This window comes from Podarcis erhardii (assembly GCF_964252035.2).
Source record: "Podarcis erhardii genome assembly, chromosome: Z".
NCBI lineage: Eukaryota > Metazoa > Chordata > Lepidosauria > Squamata > Lacertidae > Podarcis > Podarcis erhardii.
This window is the reverse complement of record NC_138504.1, coordinates 42,288,137-42,306,450: the sequence shown is the minus strand read 5'-3', so window position 1 is coordinate 42,306,450 and position 18,314 is coordinate 42,288,137. Positions and strand designations below refer to the sequence as shown.

Sequence of the window (18,314 nt, the reverse complement as noted above, 5' to 3'; positions counted from 1 at the left end):
TATTACAGTATAATATAGCTTCCTATGTGTGAGCACAGAGGTAAAGCTTTTGCCTTGCATGGAGAAGCTTCCAGGTTCAATCTCTGGCATAACCAAGACAGGCTGCAAGAGACCCTGGAGAGTCACTGCCAGCCTGTGCTGGCAATACTGTGATAGGTGGACCTGGTGGTCTGACTCGATATAAGACAGCTCCCTACCTTCTCTAACTTATCATTAGTGGGAAAGAAACTGGGTCCTTACCCTGATAGGACACCAAGGACCAAGTTGAGCATGAAGAAAGAGCCGATGATGATGAGGGGGATGAAGTAAAGCCAGTTCCACATATTCCCTGCGGCATCGTTAGTCTGGAGAAAGACAGAGAAAAGGGGGAGAGGAGAAAGAGACTTTAATCCAAACCCACATGTCCAGCATACAATGAACCAAGGATTTCTTTTCTACTGGTTTTTTTTTTAATACTACACTTCAGCAGTGCTTTTTTCCCCGAGAAAATGAGGTGCAGGAACGCTCAGGTTTTTTTGACAGAGCCAAAGGTGTTGAGCTTTAGGGGGGAAACAACGCTTTGGGGGCAGGAACGCTTCTCCGCTCAATCACCCCACTGCCAGCATCACTGCAGCCACATTTCAATGTCGACTCCAACATGCCGCCCCACAGCCTCCAACACAAAGCCATGAGCAGCATGCAGCCCAAAGACTCCGACATGCAGCTCTGGGCATCTTGCCACTATACAGCTGCTGGAACACAACAAATAGGTGCTGGAATGCACCAAAGAGGTGCCAGAACTCAGTTCTGGTGAGTTCCAGATGAAAAAAAGCCCTGCACTTCACTACTTGTTACATCAGGGGACTTCCCAGGCTCTCCCAGATTGAGAGGACGGGAGCAATAGTCAGCCCAGTGGTCAAGAAGGCAGTTTTTGTACATGCTATAGAGGGAAGTGAGAGGCAGATGGGGCTCATGAACATGGGAGGGTAGCCCATCTAGGAGAAGGAAAACTCTAAACCTCCACTGCCTTGTGGGACATATTCAGGAGAAGAAAAAGCTAAGGAGTAAACCCTACACAAATTCAGCGTGGAATCCCTAAGGCCTTGTTCACTTCCTTCCAGCAACTCCTGCAGTTAAGCTGGTGCCAAACATATTGCTCTGATTTCCTTGGGACCACATCAGCTGGGCAGCTCAGGACCTCCATACATACACACTGCCCAGGCTTGCCTCCCACGGAAATTGCTTCAGTGCTTCTAATGCAGCATTTAGACCTCATGCCTGGAGGTACACACTTTTGTCTCTTGAGACAGATGGGTGCCCACACCATGGGTGAGCAACCTCAGCCTTGATGGCAGAATAACAGCCCTCCAGACTTCTCTATCTGCCTCCTAGCTGGATCAGATTATTTCCAAGGTCCCTCTCAGTCTCTGTGGGCAGTAGTCAATATTAGTCCTACTCAGAGTAGACCCACTGGAATTGATGGCCATGACTCACCGAGGGACATTTCAGTAGGTCAACCCTGAGCAGCACATAGTCGGCGGCAACCTTATGGTTCTAAGGATCAGCTTCCATCCTCACCCCATTAGAGGGTGATGGATAAGGGATCTTGTGCTGACTCCTGTCTCATTCACTAAGGGCTGGGAGCCATGAAGCAAAATCAATTTTTATGCCTTCCCTTAAAATACTTTAATGGTTTAATGCTTGGGTGACTTGTTTATGTCACTCAACTCCCAACCCAACCACAGAACTAATCAGATACAATGGAGATGGAAAAACTTTCAATGCTCTGATGGTGTTTCACATTGTAAAACACTTGGGAGGCTCCGGACATCTGCATTGCATGGGGGGGGGGGGAATTACATCATGCATTTAAGAGTTACATACAACCCATTGATTTTGCATATCACCTTGCTGCTTAAGAACAAACATTCTATTAAGAAAAATAATTGCTGTACTGGAGCTCACTCAATGCTGGCCATCTAATTTCTTGCCATGATCCACACACTACCAGCAGTCAAACACAATCCTGTGATGGCCAAAAGCTGGTTCCACTATGAGGAGCTGAGTGCTCCTAGGTAAAATCAGGGATGGAGCAACTCTCCCATGAGGAGAGAAATGTGAGTAATAGGTGACATGGCAGGGGTCTGTAAAAGTATGAATGGCATGGTGAAGGTTAAGAGAGAAGTGCTTTTTGTCACTCTGTCATAATACTAGAATGCAAGGCCATCCACTGAAACAGATATTGGAAGATTCAGGATGGAGAAAAGGGAGAACTTATTCACAGACGCATAAATTTTTTGCCAATACAGGGCTGCCTTCAGATGTCTTCTAAAAGTCTGATAGTTGTTGTTCTCTTTGACATCTGGTGGGAGGGTGTTCCACAGGGCGGGTGCCACTACCGAGAAGGCTCTCTGCCTGGTTCCTTGTAACCTCACTTCTTGCAGTGAGGGAACTGCCAGAAGGCCCTTGGAGCTGGACCTCAGTGTCGAGCCAGAACGATGGGGGTAGAGATGCTCCTTTAGGTATACTGGGCCGAGGCTGTTTAGGGCTTTACAGGTCAGCACCAACACTTTGAATTGTGCTCAGAAACGTACCATGAGCCAGTGTAGATCCTTTAGGACTGGTGTTACATGGCTCTGGCAGCCGCTCACTGTCACCAGTTTGGCAGCTGCATTCTGGATTAGTTGGAGTTTCCAAGTCACCTTCAAAGGTAGCCCCACGTAGAGCGCATTGCAGGAGTCTAAGTGGAAGATTGCCAGAGCACGTACCACTCTGGCAAGACAGTGCATGGGAAGGTAGGGTCTCACCTGGTCCTTTAGACTAGAGGCACAGTTACCTCATTCAGGGCCAGGATGTCCGCCACACCTGTCCACCCTCTGCCTCCCAAAAACAGTACTTCTGTCTTGTTGGGAGTCAACCTCAATCCGTTAATTACCATCCGTCCTTCAACTGCCTTCAGACACTCACATGGGATGTTCACCACCTCAGAGAGCAGCACAGCCATACAAGGCCTGTATGAGGCAAACCCTGCCCTCCACAACATCATTTCCTTCTAGCTGATGGAGGAGATCCTGCCCAATAACAGAAATGTGCTCCACCCCAGAACATCCAGAGAGCACCAAAAGACAAAGATTCTCTGTTTAACGGTCACTGTTATATCAAATAATCTACTTGACCCAATGGTAATTTTTTTGCTGTTTTTAAGATAGCCTCTGACTTAGAGAGAGCTAGACAAGGTTCTCTGAGGTTGTTCAGCTTTCCAGTGAACAGACAATTTACTTCATAGAATCATAGAATTGTAGAGTTGGAAGGAACCCCAAGGATCATCTAGTCCAACCCCTTGCAATGGAGGAGGACTGTAAGGGGATCGAACCCATGACCTTGATCAGCACCACTAGTCACATCAGACGCATTGGAGGGAAAGTGAAAATGCACTCTTATCCCCAAAGATTGTGTGGCAAGACCACCTGGAAGAATTTTACCTTTATGATTTCTATATAATCATATATCCATATATAACCATTTATCCTTTTTTTTTTTTTTTTTTTTAATAAATATTTATTAAAGTTTTTAAATATAAATGTACAAATAATAAACAGTCTTACTTCTATCACAGACATAATTTCATCACTTCTTTGGACTTCCTCACGTCTCCCGCTCCCATTTACATCGTTAAAAGTTTTTTCCAAACAAATTATCAACTTGTTTACAATCTCATGTCCACTCATTCAAATATAATCTAGCACTTCTTCCAAAAAATTTTATATTTTCTTTAGTCTCACTTATCATCAAATTTCAAATCTAATTTAGTGGTGGCCAGTTTTTTATAATCTAGCATCCTTCTTAGCATTCAACCAAATTACAATGTTTTTGTAAATACTTCTTGAATTTCTCCCAGTCTTCCTCCATCTTCTCTTCTCCCAGGTTACGGATTCTGCCTGTCATCTCGGCCAGTTGCATATAGTCCATCAGTTGCATCTGCCACTCTTCCAGTGTGGGTAGATCTTGAGTTTTCCAGTTTTTTGCGATGAGTATCCTTGCTGCCGTTGTTGCATACATAAAGAATGTTCGGTCCTTCTTTAACACCTTCTGGCCGACAATACCCAGAAGGAAGGCCTCTGGTTTCTTAGTGAAGGTATACTTAAATACCTTTTTCAGCTCATTATATATCATTTCCCAGAAGACCTTCACCTTAGGGCATGTCCACCAGAGGTGAAAGAATGTTCCTTCGTTTTCTTTACATTTCCAACATTTATTATCAGACGAATGGTATATTTTGGCAAGTTTAACTGGGGTCATGTACCATCTATATATCATTTTCATTACATTTTCCTTCAGAGCATTACATGCGGTGAAGTTCAGCCCAGTGGTCCACAACCTTTCCCAGTCCTCAAACATAATGTTATGCCCAATGTCCTGTGCCCATTTTATCATAACCGATTTGACCATTTCGTCTTGTGTATTCCATTTTAACAGCAAGTTATACATTCTAGATAATACCTTAGTCTTTGGTTCTAACAATTCAGTTTCTAACTTCGATTTCTCCACCTGGAACCCTAACTTTTTATCATTTTTAAAAACTTCTTTAATCTGAGCATAATGTAACCAGTCTCGCACCTTATCCTTCATTTTCTCTAAACTCTGCAATTTCCAATTGTCTCCATCTTTTTCTAATATTTCCCAATATTTTGGCCATTTAGCCTCCATATTGGGTCTTTTTAGGGCCTTAGCCTCCAGAGGTGAGAGCCACCTTGGAGTTTTATTTTCCAGTAAGTCTTTGTATTTTGTCCAGACATTAAACACTGCTTTCCTGACAATATGGTTCTTAAAGGCCTTATTGATCTTAACTTTGTCATACCATAGGTATGCATGCCAACCAAAAGCATTGTTAAAACCTTCCAAGTCCAACACGTCAGTGTCTTCGAGAAGTAGCCAGTCTTTTAGCCAGCAAAAAGCTGCGGCTTCATAATACAACTTTAAGTCTGGCAGGGCAAAGCCCCCTCTTTCTTTCGCATCTGTTAATATCTTAAACTTAATTCTGGGCTTTTTGCCCTGCCAGACAAATCTGGATATATCTTTCTGCCACTTCCGGAAGCACTCCGTTTTGTCCACGATCTGTAATGTTTGAAACAAAAACAACATTTTTGGCAATACATTCATCTTGATAGCAGCAATTCGGCCTAACAAAGAAAGCTTCAATTTTGTCCAACTATCCAAGTCTCTCTTAATTTCAGACCAACATTTTTCATAATTGTCCTTAAATAGACTCAGGTTTTTTGCTGTTATGTTTACCCCTAGGTATTTTACTTTTTTAACCATAGTTAGTTCTGTTTCTCTCTGAAACCTTTCCGACTCTGTATCTGTCAAATTTTTTCCCAACACTTTAGTTTTCTGTTTATTTAATTTAAATCCTGCCACCCGACCAAAATCCTGTATCAGTTGTAATACTCTTTTCGTACTAGATTCTGGCTCCTGCAGAGTCAAAACTAGGTCATCTGCAAAAGCTTTCAATTTGTATTGTTTCGCTCCGACCTGAATCCCTTCCACCAACCGGTCCCCTCTGATCAAGTTCAAGAGCACCTCCAGAACCGAAATAAATAACAAAGGGGAAATCGGGCAGCCTTGTCGTGTTCCTTTTTCAATTTTGAACTCTTCTGTGACCACATTGTTAACTATTAGTTTAGCCTTTTGTTCTGAATATATTGCGTCAATCCCATTCTCAAACCCCCGTCCCACTCCCATTTCATTCAAATTTCCCTTCATAAATTTCCAAGAAATATTGTCAAAGGCCTTCTCCGCGTCTATGAAAATTAACACTGCTTTTGTATTTATATCTGTTTGCAAAAGTTCCAAAACGTCAATAATGTTCCTAGTATTTGCAAACATATGTCTGCCTGGGAGAAAGCCTGCCTGGTCTTTATGAATTACTTCATTAAGAACTCTTTTAAATCTACTTGCCAAAATGTCTGCAAATATTTTGTAATCCACATTCAGAAGGGAGATGGGACGGTAGTTTTTAAGTTGTGTCTTTTCAGCTTCAGATTTTGGTATCAATGTGATAAAAGCTTCCTTCCACGATTCCGGCGCCTTCTTCCCTTCCATAATTTCATTACAGACCTCCATCAATGGTTGGATCAGATAGTCTTTTAGTGTCTTATAATACTTGGAGGTCAGACCGTCTGGCCCTGGAGATTTGCCCAATTGCATGTTCTGGATAGCTTGTTCAATCTCTTGCTGTGTTATTTTGTTGTTCAGGATTAATCTGTTTTTTTGTGACAACTTTGTTAGTCCATTTCTTTCCAAAAATTGTTTAATCTCAACCTCATCTTGCGGCCCTTGAGTGTATAATTTTTTAAAGTATCTCTGGAAGCACTTTCTAATTTCCATGGGGTTCTGGATATTTCTTCCTTCAATTTCTAGGTTTGTAACTGTATTTAGTTTCTGTCTCTTCTTCAACTGCCAGGCTAGCAGTTTCCCACATTTGTTTGCCGATTCAAAAGTTTTTTGTTTCATTAATTTAATCTTCCATTCTATTTCTTGGTTTATCAATTTGGAGTATTGAGCTTGATACAATTTAATTTCTCTCAGAATCGGCTGTGACTTCGGATTTGATCTTAATTTCTTCTCCAATTCTTTGATTTTCTGCAAAATCTTATCCTTCCTTTCATTTTGTGTTCTTTTCTTTACAGTGTTCTGTTGTATCAAGAAGAAGAATTCAATCATCTTTAGGTGGGAATTTCCTCAAGGACTATCTTTTACTTTTAGAGGGAAGAAGATCAAAATCAGAACATCAGAAGATAGAGACAAATTTCTGAACGTATACGGAGAGGACCTTCACAAAGGAATTGACCAACTTCCAGGGCCTGAAACACCAGAGGTACCTGCACCCTTGGACCCTGAAGATCTTCTGAATAAGATACCACCCCCTGAAAAATAACCAGATTTATTCAGGATGTCTCTGCAACTTTTGAGCTGGAACATTAATGGCTGCAACATCCCGGAAAAAAGGAGGAAAATTTTTCATATATTAAAAAAAGAACAATTGGATATTATCTGCTTACAAGAAACACATGTGACTAGGCTCCATAGAAAGGTGTTAATAAACAAAAGACTTGGTCAAGAATTCATATCTTCGGACAGAGTAAAGAAGCGAGGAGTGGTGATATATGCAAAAGAGAGCCTGTCACCTAAATTCTTATTCAAAGACGAACATGGAAGAATATTAGGAATTGAGATACAATATCAAGGAGAAAAGATTTTGATATTAGGAATTTATGCACCAAATGACGGGAAATCGGAATTTTACAAGAAGTTGCATGAGATTATGCTGGACTATCTGGACTACAACAACATCATTATGATGGGAGATATGAATGGGGTCGTATCGACAAACATGGATAAGTCACAAAATCAAAATGTTACAAAAGACGGCAGACTGCCAAAGACCTTTTTTGAAATGGCAGACAATATGGACTGGATTGACATTTGGAGAACTAAGAACCCCCTGGGAAGAGAGGGAACATTCTTCTCTGAAGCCCAACTGACTTGGACAAGAATCGACCAAATATGGATATCTAGAGGTCTGGCACCCAAGGTCAGAAAAGTGGAAATCTGCCCAAAGACCTGCTCCGACCATAATGCGCTGAAGATGGATATGACATTTTTGCCAACCGGTTCCTTTAGATGGAAGATGAATGATAGCTTGTTTAGAGATCAGGAGATTGTCAAGAAGGCCCAAAAAACTCTAAAGGATTATTTTGAAATAAATATGAACACTACGGTGGAAAAAAGAACTATCTGGGACGCAAGTATAACCATTTATCCTAATGGTGATTTTTTTTATCCATGTATCCTAATGATGTTTGAATCGCTAAAGCTTCAGCAGAGCAAAACTGCTTAAATCTTAAAAATCCAAAAGTTGCCCTCTGCCCTATTTCTCTCTCTGCCCTGCTATTGTGCTTGAAGGAAACAATAAATATGATGTGTTGGCATTTTTCTATAGGGAACCTACTCCAGGCGTCTTCTTGGGCTCATGAGAAGGGGGTGAGTTGGGGAACAGGAAAAAGCAGTCAGCCACAATGCAATGTTCTAAGCCGATAGCAGATGGTGGGGGTTATTCAGGTTTTAACAGTCAAATAGGTTTCTTTTCCTCTTTATTGCTGAAAATTAGGGTAAAGGGCAAATTGACGCACCATCTGAGAAAAGCAGAAGTATTCTTTACATGGGCAGAGGAAGAGCCTGTGCCCGCTCATTGGTTTGATTTTGCTGCAATATATGAATATGTCATGTTTTATGCTGATTGTACTCAGGTATAAAAACCCAATGCACAGGGGCTTCAGGGCCCGGGTTTTGGAAAACATTCCACTGGGTCTTTATTGCTCAGCAATAAACTTTGCCTTCTTTTTCTCCACTGCTGCGTCTGTTGATTCTTGGACACATTTTGAGTGGGCAACAGGTATCCCTTATATGCTTGCAACAATTGGTGTATGCCTGTGAATACCAGGTGCTGGGAATCAAAAGTAGGAAGAGCTCTGTCCTGCTTGTGAGCTTCAGAGCTTTTGCAGGTTTGTTTGCCACTTCTGCTAATTAGCAAAGCTATTTACACATTATTTATTTCAGCTTATTCCCACACATAGCTCTGGGGTACACACACACAGACCTGACATATACAAAGAAGTAACATCCCAGTTGAACTCCACACAGAAGTAAATCCAGAAATCACCATGCATGTTGGGAACTTCCCAGGTGTTAATTTTTTATTTATTTTTAAGTGCAAATAACAAGCAGCTGTTACTCCATCTGAGGTGAGGAATCAACACCCTTCTTTGTACTTAAGAATGTAAATACATAAGAAGTTGCCTGCAGGGTAGAACTAAAAGATCCTTACATTTTTTCTGGGGGTAGGGCACCTCAGGCCCAAGAACTGGGTGTGGCCCTGTAGCCCTCTCTTTCTGGCCCTCGGGACTCTGCCCAGGACACATATTCTTCCCAGCCAGACCTCTCATCTGCCCTGCTTTGCAAACCCCCTCAGAGCTTTTGCCCAGCTGGAATAATGTGCCCTTGGACCTCTGATCCTGCTACATGCTTCGCTACATGGAGGGCAGAAAGGGAGATGTCAATGAGTGTAGAAACAGCCTACTGTAGAAAGGTACAATTTACATGCATTGCTCTGCCCACTTTTAGCCTGTGTCCCCACCCAACATGGGCATGTGGGTCCTAGAAGGTTGCCCAGAAGGCAATGTGGCCATCAGGCTGCAAAAAGTTCCCCTGATACAGTGGCTAACCAGAGGTATCCAGGAAGCCAAAGGATATGACATGGAGGCAAATACTCTCTCCTGCTGTTGCACCCAGAAATTGGTAGCCAGTAAGCAGCACACCACCTTTGAACCTGGATAATTCCACGTGGCTATCATTGTGCATAGCCATGAATATGTCTAGCCTAGGCTTCTCTGGGCTCTAGCCTTCCAGGTAGACTCCTGTCTTTGCCAGCCCTGGCCACCACAGCCAATGGTCAGAAATGCAGGGTGCTGCAGCCAAACCTGTTCTGGATCTGCTTAAGAAAGATCTTCAGATAGGTAGTCAAACTATGGAGTTCACTCTCAGATGAGGTAGTGATGGCCACCAGCTTTAATGGTCTAGAAGAAGGTTAGACAAATTCATGGAGGCTATGCTCTGCCTCTACTGTCAGTGGCAATATATCTCTGAATACCAGTTACCAAGAGTCATAAGTGGGAAGAGTGTACTGTTGAACTCAGATCCTACTTGCAGGCTTTCCAGAGGCATCTGGTTGGGTACTGTGAGTATAAGATGTTGGCCGTGGTGGGCCTTTGATCTGACCTGGCAAAGCTCTTATGATCTTAGCCATGTGATCTGAGGGAAGGCAGATGAAACTGAGTGCCTAACCATCTACTCCTGAAGAGATGTCAAGGGCCTGAGAGACGTGTTGGGGCAGCCCCATCTGCAACTCCCCTGCAGCTGCTTAAGACCTGTCTGCCCTGAGAGAACACAGGAGCAGGAAGGCCCAGGCCACAGAACTTCTGCCATCACCTTCCAGTCAACTGGAGAGGGCTCTTGTTACTCCACATCTGAAATCACTTGTCTGTTTCCAAACTCTAAAACTGTAAATTGCCTTGGGTGCATTGGGATAAAAGACTCTGTAAGCACAATAAATGAATGAATAAAAACATTCAGAGTGATGCAGATTGGAGGACAGTGGTCTAATCCCCTCCAAAATGCATTTAAGCTAGTAGTTATTGCCACATATTTATTGCAGAAAGGGCCATAGCTCAGTGGTAGAGCAATTGCTTTGCACACAAAAGGGCCCAGGATCAACCCCTGGAATCTTTACACAGTGCTGAGAATAGGACTCCTGTCTGAAATCCTGAAAAGCTGTTGCTACTACTGAGCTGGATGGAACCAAGGCTTTGACTTATAAAACAGCTTCTTATGCTGTGGTGGTCAAATCCTTTAAATTAGTTCCCCCTAGCATGAGATGTTGTACTTGAAGTAGGATGAGTACAGGTGCCGGGCAGGTCCCTGACCCGGTAGTTATTATAGGCTTCTGGGTTGTTCCTTATGTTTAGCATTCTTCCTGGGGAATTGTTTCCCTTTTGGCACAGAGGCAAGTCTGTGTACAAAGCCTTTCATTACAGGATTTGCTCCTTGCTGTCTTTGTTCCCTAAAATTGGCCTGAGCAATAATCTGAGTGTTTCTTCCCCCTTGCTTGTTTTTTAATAGGACTCCCAATAGCTAGGTCCACAGTGACATTTTTTACTAGAGGATAATTTCTGGCATCCTCCGCTTAAAACTTTGGCAACTTCAGTGTTCAGAGAAAGAGCCAAGTTTTCACTTTGCTGCCCTGATTTTTTCCCTTACCAGTAAAGCTGCAAAAGATTTATCTAGAGTCAAGATCAGAAGCATTTTGTGGGGCACGGACTTTCTCAGCACAAATGCTCTGCTCAAAAGTTTTTAAGTTTCACTGGAAAGTTACGATGAGCATTTGTAGGGCTATTTCTAGTTACAGGGGAGAAATCCAATTAAGGGTGAACCTAACTAAAGTATGCTGTCTGAAACAACACAAAAACTGAGACACAGCCATCTTTCAAAATTTATACCTCTCCCCTTTTTGAAATGCAGTTCTCCTGCCAAGTAACATACATAAAAATGCACACATTAAGGTAAAGCATGCTTGATCTCCTCCACCACCTCAACATTAAGGGGGCCTAGCCCCTTCACAACAGATATTGGGGTCCAAAACACCTTGGCCCCATTGAGTTTGCACCCCAGTCTGAGGCCCAGGTCAGGAGTCTTGTTCATGACATGCTCCAGTGGCACCACCTAATCTGATCTGATGCTACACACTAGTACACAGTAACACTGGTCCAGATTTTACTATTGAAACCTTGCTGTAACTACAGACAGGCATGGACATTTTACCCATGGCCACTTCGTCCATTATGTAGCACAGGGCATTCTTGACATGGCAACATAAGGCCAGCAGGCCCCTGACAGGGGTTCCTGACCAGTTTAACCCTCCAAAGCCCAGGGCAAGTGTATCCGACTGTCTTCCCCCCTGACATCACCATCTGGAAAAGCATGCCTGGGGGTCATTGGATCTGAACTGTTTACATACACTAATATCACATCCTATAGAATTCTATCAGAATTCTATAGAATTCTATCCAGTCTGCACAACTGGAATGAATTTCAGGAACCAAATGCTTTTTCTGTGCAGCCTGGGCAGGAGCAGTGAACAACATAATAGTTAATTGAGGTAGCTTGTCTTCTCTTATCCCACCCCACTGCCCTGCTCACAGCTGTGAAAAATATTCTTGTTATGAATGGTCCATGTCACCATTAAGAAAAGGAGGTAGGAATAGGCCAATATATATGTGGATGGTCCCTGGATCAAGTGACTTTTCATAGAATCTTAGAGTTGGAAGGGACCCAAAGGTCATCTAGTCCAACCCCCTACAATGCAGGAATCTCAGCTAAAGCATCCATGACAGATGGCCATCCAACCTCTAAGGAAGCAGAGTTCACCACCTCTTGTGAGAATCTGTTCCACTGCTGAACAGCTCTTACTATCAGAAAGTTTTTTCTGAAAGTTTAGTCAGAATCTCCTATATTGGAGCTTGAAGCCATTACCTCGAATCCTATCCTCAAGGGCAGGAGAAAACAAGGAAGATCCCTCTTCCATGTGACAGCCTTTAAGATATCTGAAGCTTGGGGTTTTCTAACATCTGCACCTGCTGTTCTTGAATCTTTCCTACTTGTCCGTTGGAGCTTATATTGATATTGTTGGGATAAGTTACAATGGCAGGAACATTATGGTTTGAATACTTCCTCTTGCCTTGTCCTCTCTAGACTGTAATTCCCTTTCTTCAATATAATCTCCATGGAAAGTAGAAGGAGATTATCAGCATACTCATCTACAATCAGGAGCCTTGGATCCAAAGGGATTAGATCAAGAATGGAGAAAGACTCCTCCAAGTCCACCTCCTGTTTCTTTCTTCTCTGGGGGGTGGTAGGAATCATTCTGTGCACTGTACCTTTCACAGTCACCCTGGTGTATTCTGAGGTCAGCAGCTGCTGCCCTAGCTCTTCTGGCCCAGAATCAGTGTCCATAGAAGTTATTTTGCAACTCCAATGTCAAAGCGTGGTTTGTGGCTGTCCTACTTCTTTGTGTCACATTCCTTCAGGGGTTCATCTCTTGCAATGGGTGATCTTCCTCCTTCCTAGGGGCACTGCATCTGTCTTGCTGCTCAGCTCTGTCAAGAAACTCTGCATGTTTTCCTGTTGCTCAATGCATGGGTAGGTGGGCCTGAAGTTGCTGGACCTTCTCCTCCAGCAACACAACCAGCTTGCACTTGCTACAATGTGTACTGTTGCTTGTTCTCCAACAGAAAGAAAAACATAGCACAGGTGTTGCAGGTCACTACAGCAGCTCCCTCACCCTCCATGTCTCCTGGTCCTATGCACACTGAGAGACAGAACTCTGAGCTTCCCCTGCTAGATGCCTTCACAAATGCCCCTGTTTGCGAGCTCTGTTCATGAGCTTCCAGACTCTGCACTGAGCTAAGTTTGACCTAGGTCAAGGCTGTCATCTGAACCAGCTGGATGTTTAACTGATAATCAATCCCAGTCAGTCCATCCTTTGAAAAATAAGACTTTAGAGCTGCCTTGCCCCAAAATGGCAACTAGACATTCTGTTTTGACAACTGTAAGCTTGGTTTAAGGAGCCATTTAGAACCAAGCTTACATATCTGAGTTTCTAACACTGGTTGGTGACCCTTGGTTTAGGGTCTGGGAGTACTAGGTTCAGCAGCTCACTGAAAAGGATGACCATACAGTAGCCCAAAGGTGGCCAGTGTGAGCCCCAGCCATTCCTACCAGTAGCACTCTGCAAACAAACAAAACACACACACACACACACACACACACACAGGTGTGCTCTCAGAGGAGAAGGCCAGTGGAGGCTGGTGCATGAGGACAAATGGGTCATTGTCCCATCAATGTGCATCTGCCCTCAGCCAGCACCCACTTACCTGCCTCCTTATTTACAACCAGCAGCTGCACTCACTGTCATCTTCCTCCTCCCACTAAGTCTCTTTTCAAAAATGTTGATATTTATGCAAAGATATACAGAAATACATACCCATTACAAAGTATATTTTTATAATAAACTGATATAAAACAGATAACTTAATCTAAAAAAAGAGCAAAGTCAGAAGGAAGAAAATAGAAGAAAATGAGAAATCTAAAGGAGGGGAAAGCAAGAGAGAAGGATAAGAAAGAAAAAAACTAAAGAAATCTAGAGTAGAATAAAAGGACTTCTGGCTGTCTGCACCTACATATGATATTCATTCTTTAGAATTCAACCATTCTATCTTCTATAAGCCAGTATTTTTTCTTCACATCCAGATATTACAAGTTAATTTTCTCTTTCACGCAAAAAATCCACAAGAAATTTCCAATCCTTAACAAATGTTAGCGATTAATTAAATATGTTAGCTTAGCCCTCTCAGCTAAGGTCAGTAATTTTATCAGCCATTCTTCTATAGTGGATAAGGCTGTATCTTTCCATCTTTGTGCATAGAGCAGTCTCGCCACAGTAATCATATATTGGAGTAATCTTCCATAATCCTTTACCAATTGTATGTCTATAAGCCCTAAAAGAAATAGTTCTGACTGCAATTGGATATTAACCTTTAAAATTTGCTGTATCAATGTACATATTTGCATCCAATATTTTTAGCCATTTGCTGCTGGTGGTGATAAATTTGTATACACATGTCCATCAGGCATGATAAAATGTCCCTTCATATTCTTTTTCCCCCCTTGTCATTTCCAGCAAACATTTAAAACATATTTATACATTCTAAATAGTTTCTCAAGAGTTAAATACCAATGATACTCCTCCCCCTAAGTTTCACTGTTGCCTCTTAGAGAACTCAATAGGGAGAAGGATGGTGACAAAATTAGAATTAGTTGGCTCCACCTGTTATTGGCTTTGGCTGAACCTGTCTTTTGTGCTAGTGCAACCTATTGTTGGTCTCCCTGTCTTCCACCCAACCAGTTCCAATTGGCACAAGCCACCACCGAGAGCCAATAGCTTGCTTGGGTAGATGGAACCACTCCAGTCCCTGATACCATTTCCAATCTAAGCAAATGCTTTGCCTGTCATTTTCTCTATTCATGCTTCCTTCTAGCCATGTTCTTTGGAAAGAGGAGGGCACAAGGAAAAGCATGGCCTACAGAGAGAGAGCCGAGTCTTGAGAGGGCAGTTCCCCCCCCCCTTTCACATCTACAGAAGAAGCAAGAACATCAGGCACCCAGTGTCCAGTAACCGTGCTCAGCAGCAAAAGGGGCTTAACCAAAGAGGACTGCAACAAATCACATTCAGAAAGGATGCTGGAATAGAACAGGTCCCCTGGGGCAGGTGAGCAATTGCCAATCAGCCTGCAAGGTGGCTGAACTAATTGCATGTTCCTTCCATGTTTTTATTTATTTAAATAAATGGAAAATTTAAACTGCCAACCACTGAGGCTGTGCTGAACTCTATTTTGTGGGCAGCAATACTAAAAACAAACAAATCCACCGCTGATGTTAGTCCCTGAAGGATTTTACTATTAGAGGGAGTTCATTGTCAGTCTGGACTGTTAGCAAGACCAGAATTCTGGCTCACAAACAAGGAAGCCTGGAGGAACTGGCAGGATGCAAATACATAGGTGAAGTATGGTTTACCGACACCCTGGGTGGGGCAAATGTTGCACCCTGCTGGTTGACTGGGCAGCTGGGGTGGAGGTGTACACTGGGGGGGGGCTTCCCCCCTCAGGCACTTTCTTGCCTTCCTCCCACTATGCAGGGTGACAGTGGTGGTCTCGGGGACTGGAGTGGCACCATCTAACCAAGCAAGTTTTTAGTTCAATCAGTTGAGCATGAGGCTTAATCTCAGGGTTCTGGGTTTGAGCCCCATGTTGGGCAAAAGATTCCTGCATTGCTGGAGGTTGGACTAGCTGGCCCTCGCAGTTCCTTCCAACACTACAGTTCTATGGTTCACATTGGTGGTTAGTGCCTATTGGAACTTGTAGGGTGGAAGGCAGGGACACCAACAGTAGCTGGTGCCAGAACCAAAGATGGGCTCAGCAAGAGCCAATGAAAGGTAGATCCAGCTAATTCTAGTTTTGCCCCCATCTTTCCCTGCTGAGTTCTGTAGGGGCAACCCTGAGACTAAGGAGGAAGAGGCTGACAGCCAGGGCCAGACCCTTAGACAGATTTGCAAATAAGGAAGCAGACAGGCAGGTGCTGGCTGAGAGCAGACTGATGTTAGTGGGATAGCATTTCACATGTCCTAACAGATCATCCTCCACTGTTGGTTCTCCTTAATGGGAAAAGGCTGTAAAAGCTTTCTGTTTAGGTCAAGAATTTGTCAGGCCAATAACAGTCTGTCCTGGCTTTTAGCATGTTCTCTAGCTTTGACCTCCCAGTTCTAATCTTTGACTCAACTCCTGTTTTTCCACATCCTGGGTCTGTCCCCTTCTCCCCATAACTACTGATGCCTCAATTCTAAGACAATTAAGCGACTGGGCTAATCATGATATGAGCAGAATCAGGGTTAGTGAAGAAAGCTAGAATACACACACACACACACACACACACACACACAAACTGTCAAGCTCCTGAATTCTAACTGGACCAGCCCAATGGATAAAGCAAGGTTTTGCTCAATCAGGAATGTAGGGCACACAAGAAAGAGAGATAAGTCCTTCATCTGCAGCACAGCAGAGGTTATTCCAAACTCCCAGAGCAGCACGATGGAAGTCCCATCTGCCATCCATGCAAGTAGCTGAAGATGAATTTGCTAATAGTGCTGTCAGAATTTATCATCTTGTAAACATGGCTAATGGGCAAAGACAAGCTCTATAAATTTCCAGACAAACACAAGTATTAAATCAGGTATTAAAGAAAAAGAAAACAACCCACAACTATAAATACTAAATTGGGGCATGAGGTTGACACTGTCTGTCCTGAATCCATCCCGGCTAATGTGATTTAAGTTTTGCCAGCATGCCAGCTGCAGGGAGAGAAAGGAAGGAGTCTTGAGAAGAGGAACAACAAAGGGAGTGCCCAATGAAAATGCAGAAGGGGTGGGAAAACCTTTGTACCCAAGGGCCACATCCCCTTCTAACAATTTTTATGGGGGAAGCAGACTAGGGGTGGGATGGTCCAGAAGCATAAGTGGGTAGAATTTAATTTTATATTTGTACAGTAAGGTTTTTACACACACACACACACACACACACACACACACCTCTGTCTTCAATCCAAACAAGCAAAAAAGCATGCTTAGAGTTCCTTCCTTCCTTCCAGGCAAAAATACTCAGTGAGTTGCAAAGCAAGGCTGGTGAGGGGTGTGGCCTGAGGAGAGTCTCAAGGCTGAGACAGAAGAAACCTGGATGCCCAGATGTAAGACGCATAGGCTGGTTTTAGGGTCTCCTTCTCCCACCATATTAATCCTACATGGATTCCTCAACACCTCCTGCTTCTTTACTAAATACACTAAGATGGAACCACTTCTTCTAAAATGGGTTGAGGCCATTTGTGTCCTTCCATCAGAAGTTATTCCTACATTTTGACTCCTCGGAATCTGCCTTCAGTCAGAACAAACAAAAAGAACATATGAAGAGCCTGCTAAATCAGGCCAATGGCCTATCGAGACCAACATTGTGTTCTCAAACCAATCCTGCAAGAAGGACCCAAGCACAAGAGCACTCTCAACTCCTGTGGTTACTGGCAACTCCTATTCAGAAGCATTACTGGTTCTGACCATGGAGGCAGTGCATAGTCTTTGTGGCTAATAGACAAAGTGTTGGTGCTGACCTTTAAAGCCCTAAACAGTATACCTGAAGGAGCGTCTCCACCCCTATCATTCAGCCCAGACACTGAGGTCCACCTCCAAGGGTCTTCTGCTGGTTCCCTCACTGTGAGAAGTGAAGCTACAGGGAACCAGGCAGAGGGTCTTCTTGACACTGGCACCCTCCCTGCAGAATACCCTCCCATCAGATGTTAAGGAGATCAAGACTACACAACTTTTAGAAGACATCTGAAGACAACCTTGTAGTGGGAAAAGTTTTATGTTTAATGTTTTATTATGTTTTTATATATGTTGGAAGTTGCCCATAGTGGTTGAGGCAACTCAGCCAGATGGGTGGGATATAATTTTTTTTTAAAAAAAATTGTTGTTGTTATTGTTAGCCAGTTTTATTTAACATTTCTTACATTTTTTTTCCTGTAGAGAGAGGCTCTATTTCCCAACATGACCCAGCCAGCAAATGAAGTGCTTTTGCTCCTGCCAGGCAGATGGAAATAATTACACTGGCTCCTCGCATAACCCCTTTTCCATTGCAGAGCTGGCATTTTAAGTACATAAGGAGAGCCTGGCTCCTGGATTGTGTTAAATGGCCCATCCAGTGCAGTATCCTCTTCTCACAACAGCCACGCAGATGCCCATCAGAAATCCACAAGCAACATTTGAGTACAGCAGCATGTCTCCTCATTTGGGAGTCTGATACTGATAGGCATGCTGCTTGTAACACTGGCAGGAGAACACAGCCATCACAGCTACTAGCCATTGATAGCCGTATCCTCCATGATTTTGCCCAATCCTCCTTTAAAGCCAACTAAGGTTAATGGAAGTGAGAGCTGGACCATAAAGAAGGCTGATTGCTGAAGAATTAATGCTTTTGAATTATGGTGCTGGAGGAGACTCTTGAGAGTCCCATGGACTGCAAGAATATCAAACCTCTCCATTCTTAAGGAAACCAGCCCTGAGT

The 18,314-nt window shown here is 43.3% G+C and overlaps 2 protein-coding genes across 11 annotated transcripts in view; one reads left to right on the top strand and one right to left on the bottom strand.

Annotated features, from left to right (window-relative positions):
- Positions 1-18,314, top strand: part of SLC31A2 (solute carrier family 31 member 2) — an 833,895-nt gene that overhangs the window by 476,611 nt on the left and 338,970 nt on the right. The window lies entirely within an intron of this gene.
- The window catches only part of CACNA1B (calcium voltage-gated channel subunit alpha1 B), a 327,842-nt gene that overhangs the window by 180,615 nt on the left and 128,913 nt on the right, over positions 1-18,314 (bottom strand). For all 9 annotated transcript variants that reach the window (XM_081847405.1, XM_081847407.1, XM_081847400.1 and 6 more), the window contains exon 7: positions 241-344. In XM_081847405.1, the coding sequence (XP_081703531.1) occupies positions 241-344 (104 nt within the window). The remainder of the gene's footprint in view (positions 1-240; positions 345-18,314) is intronic.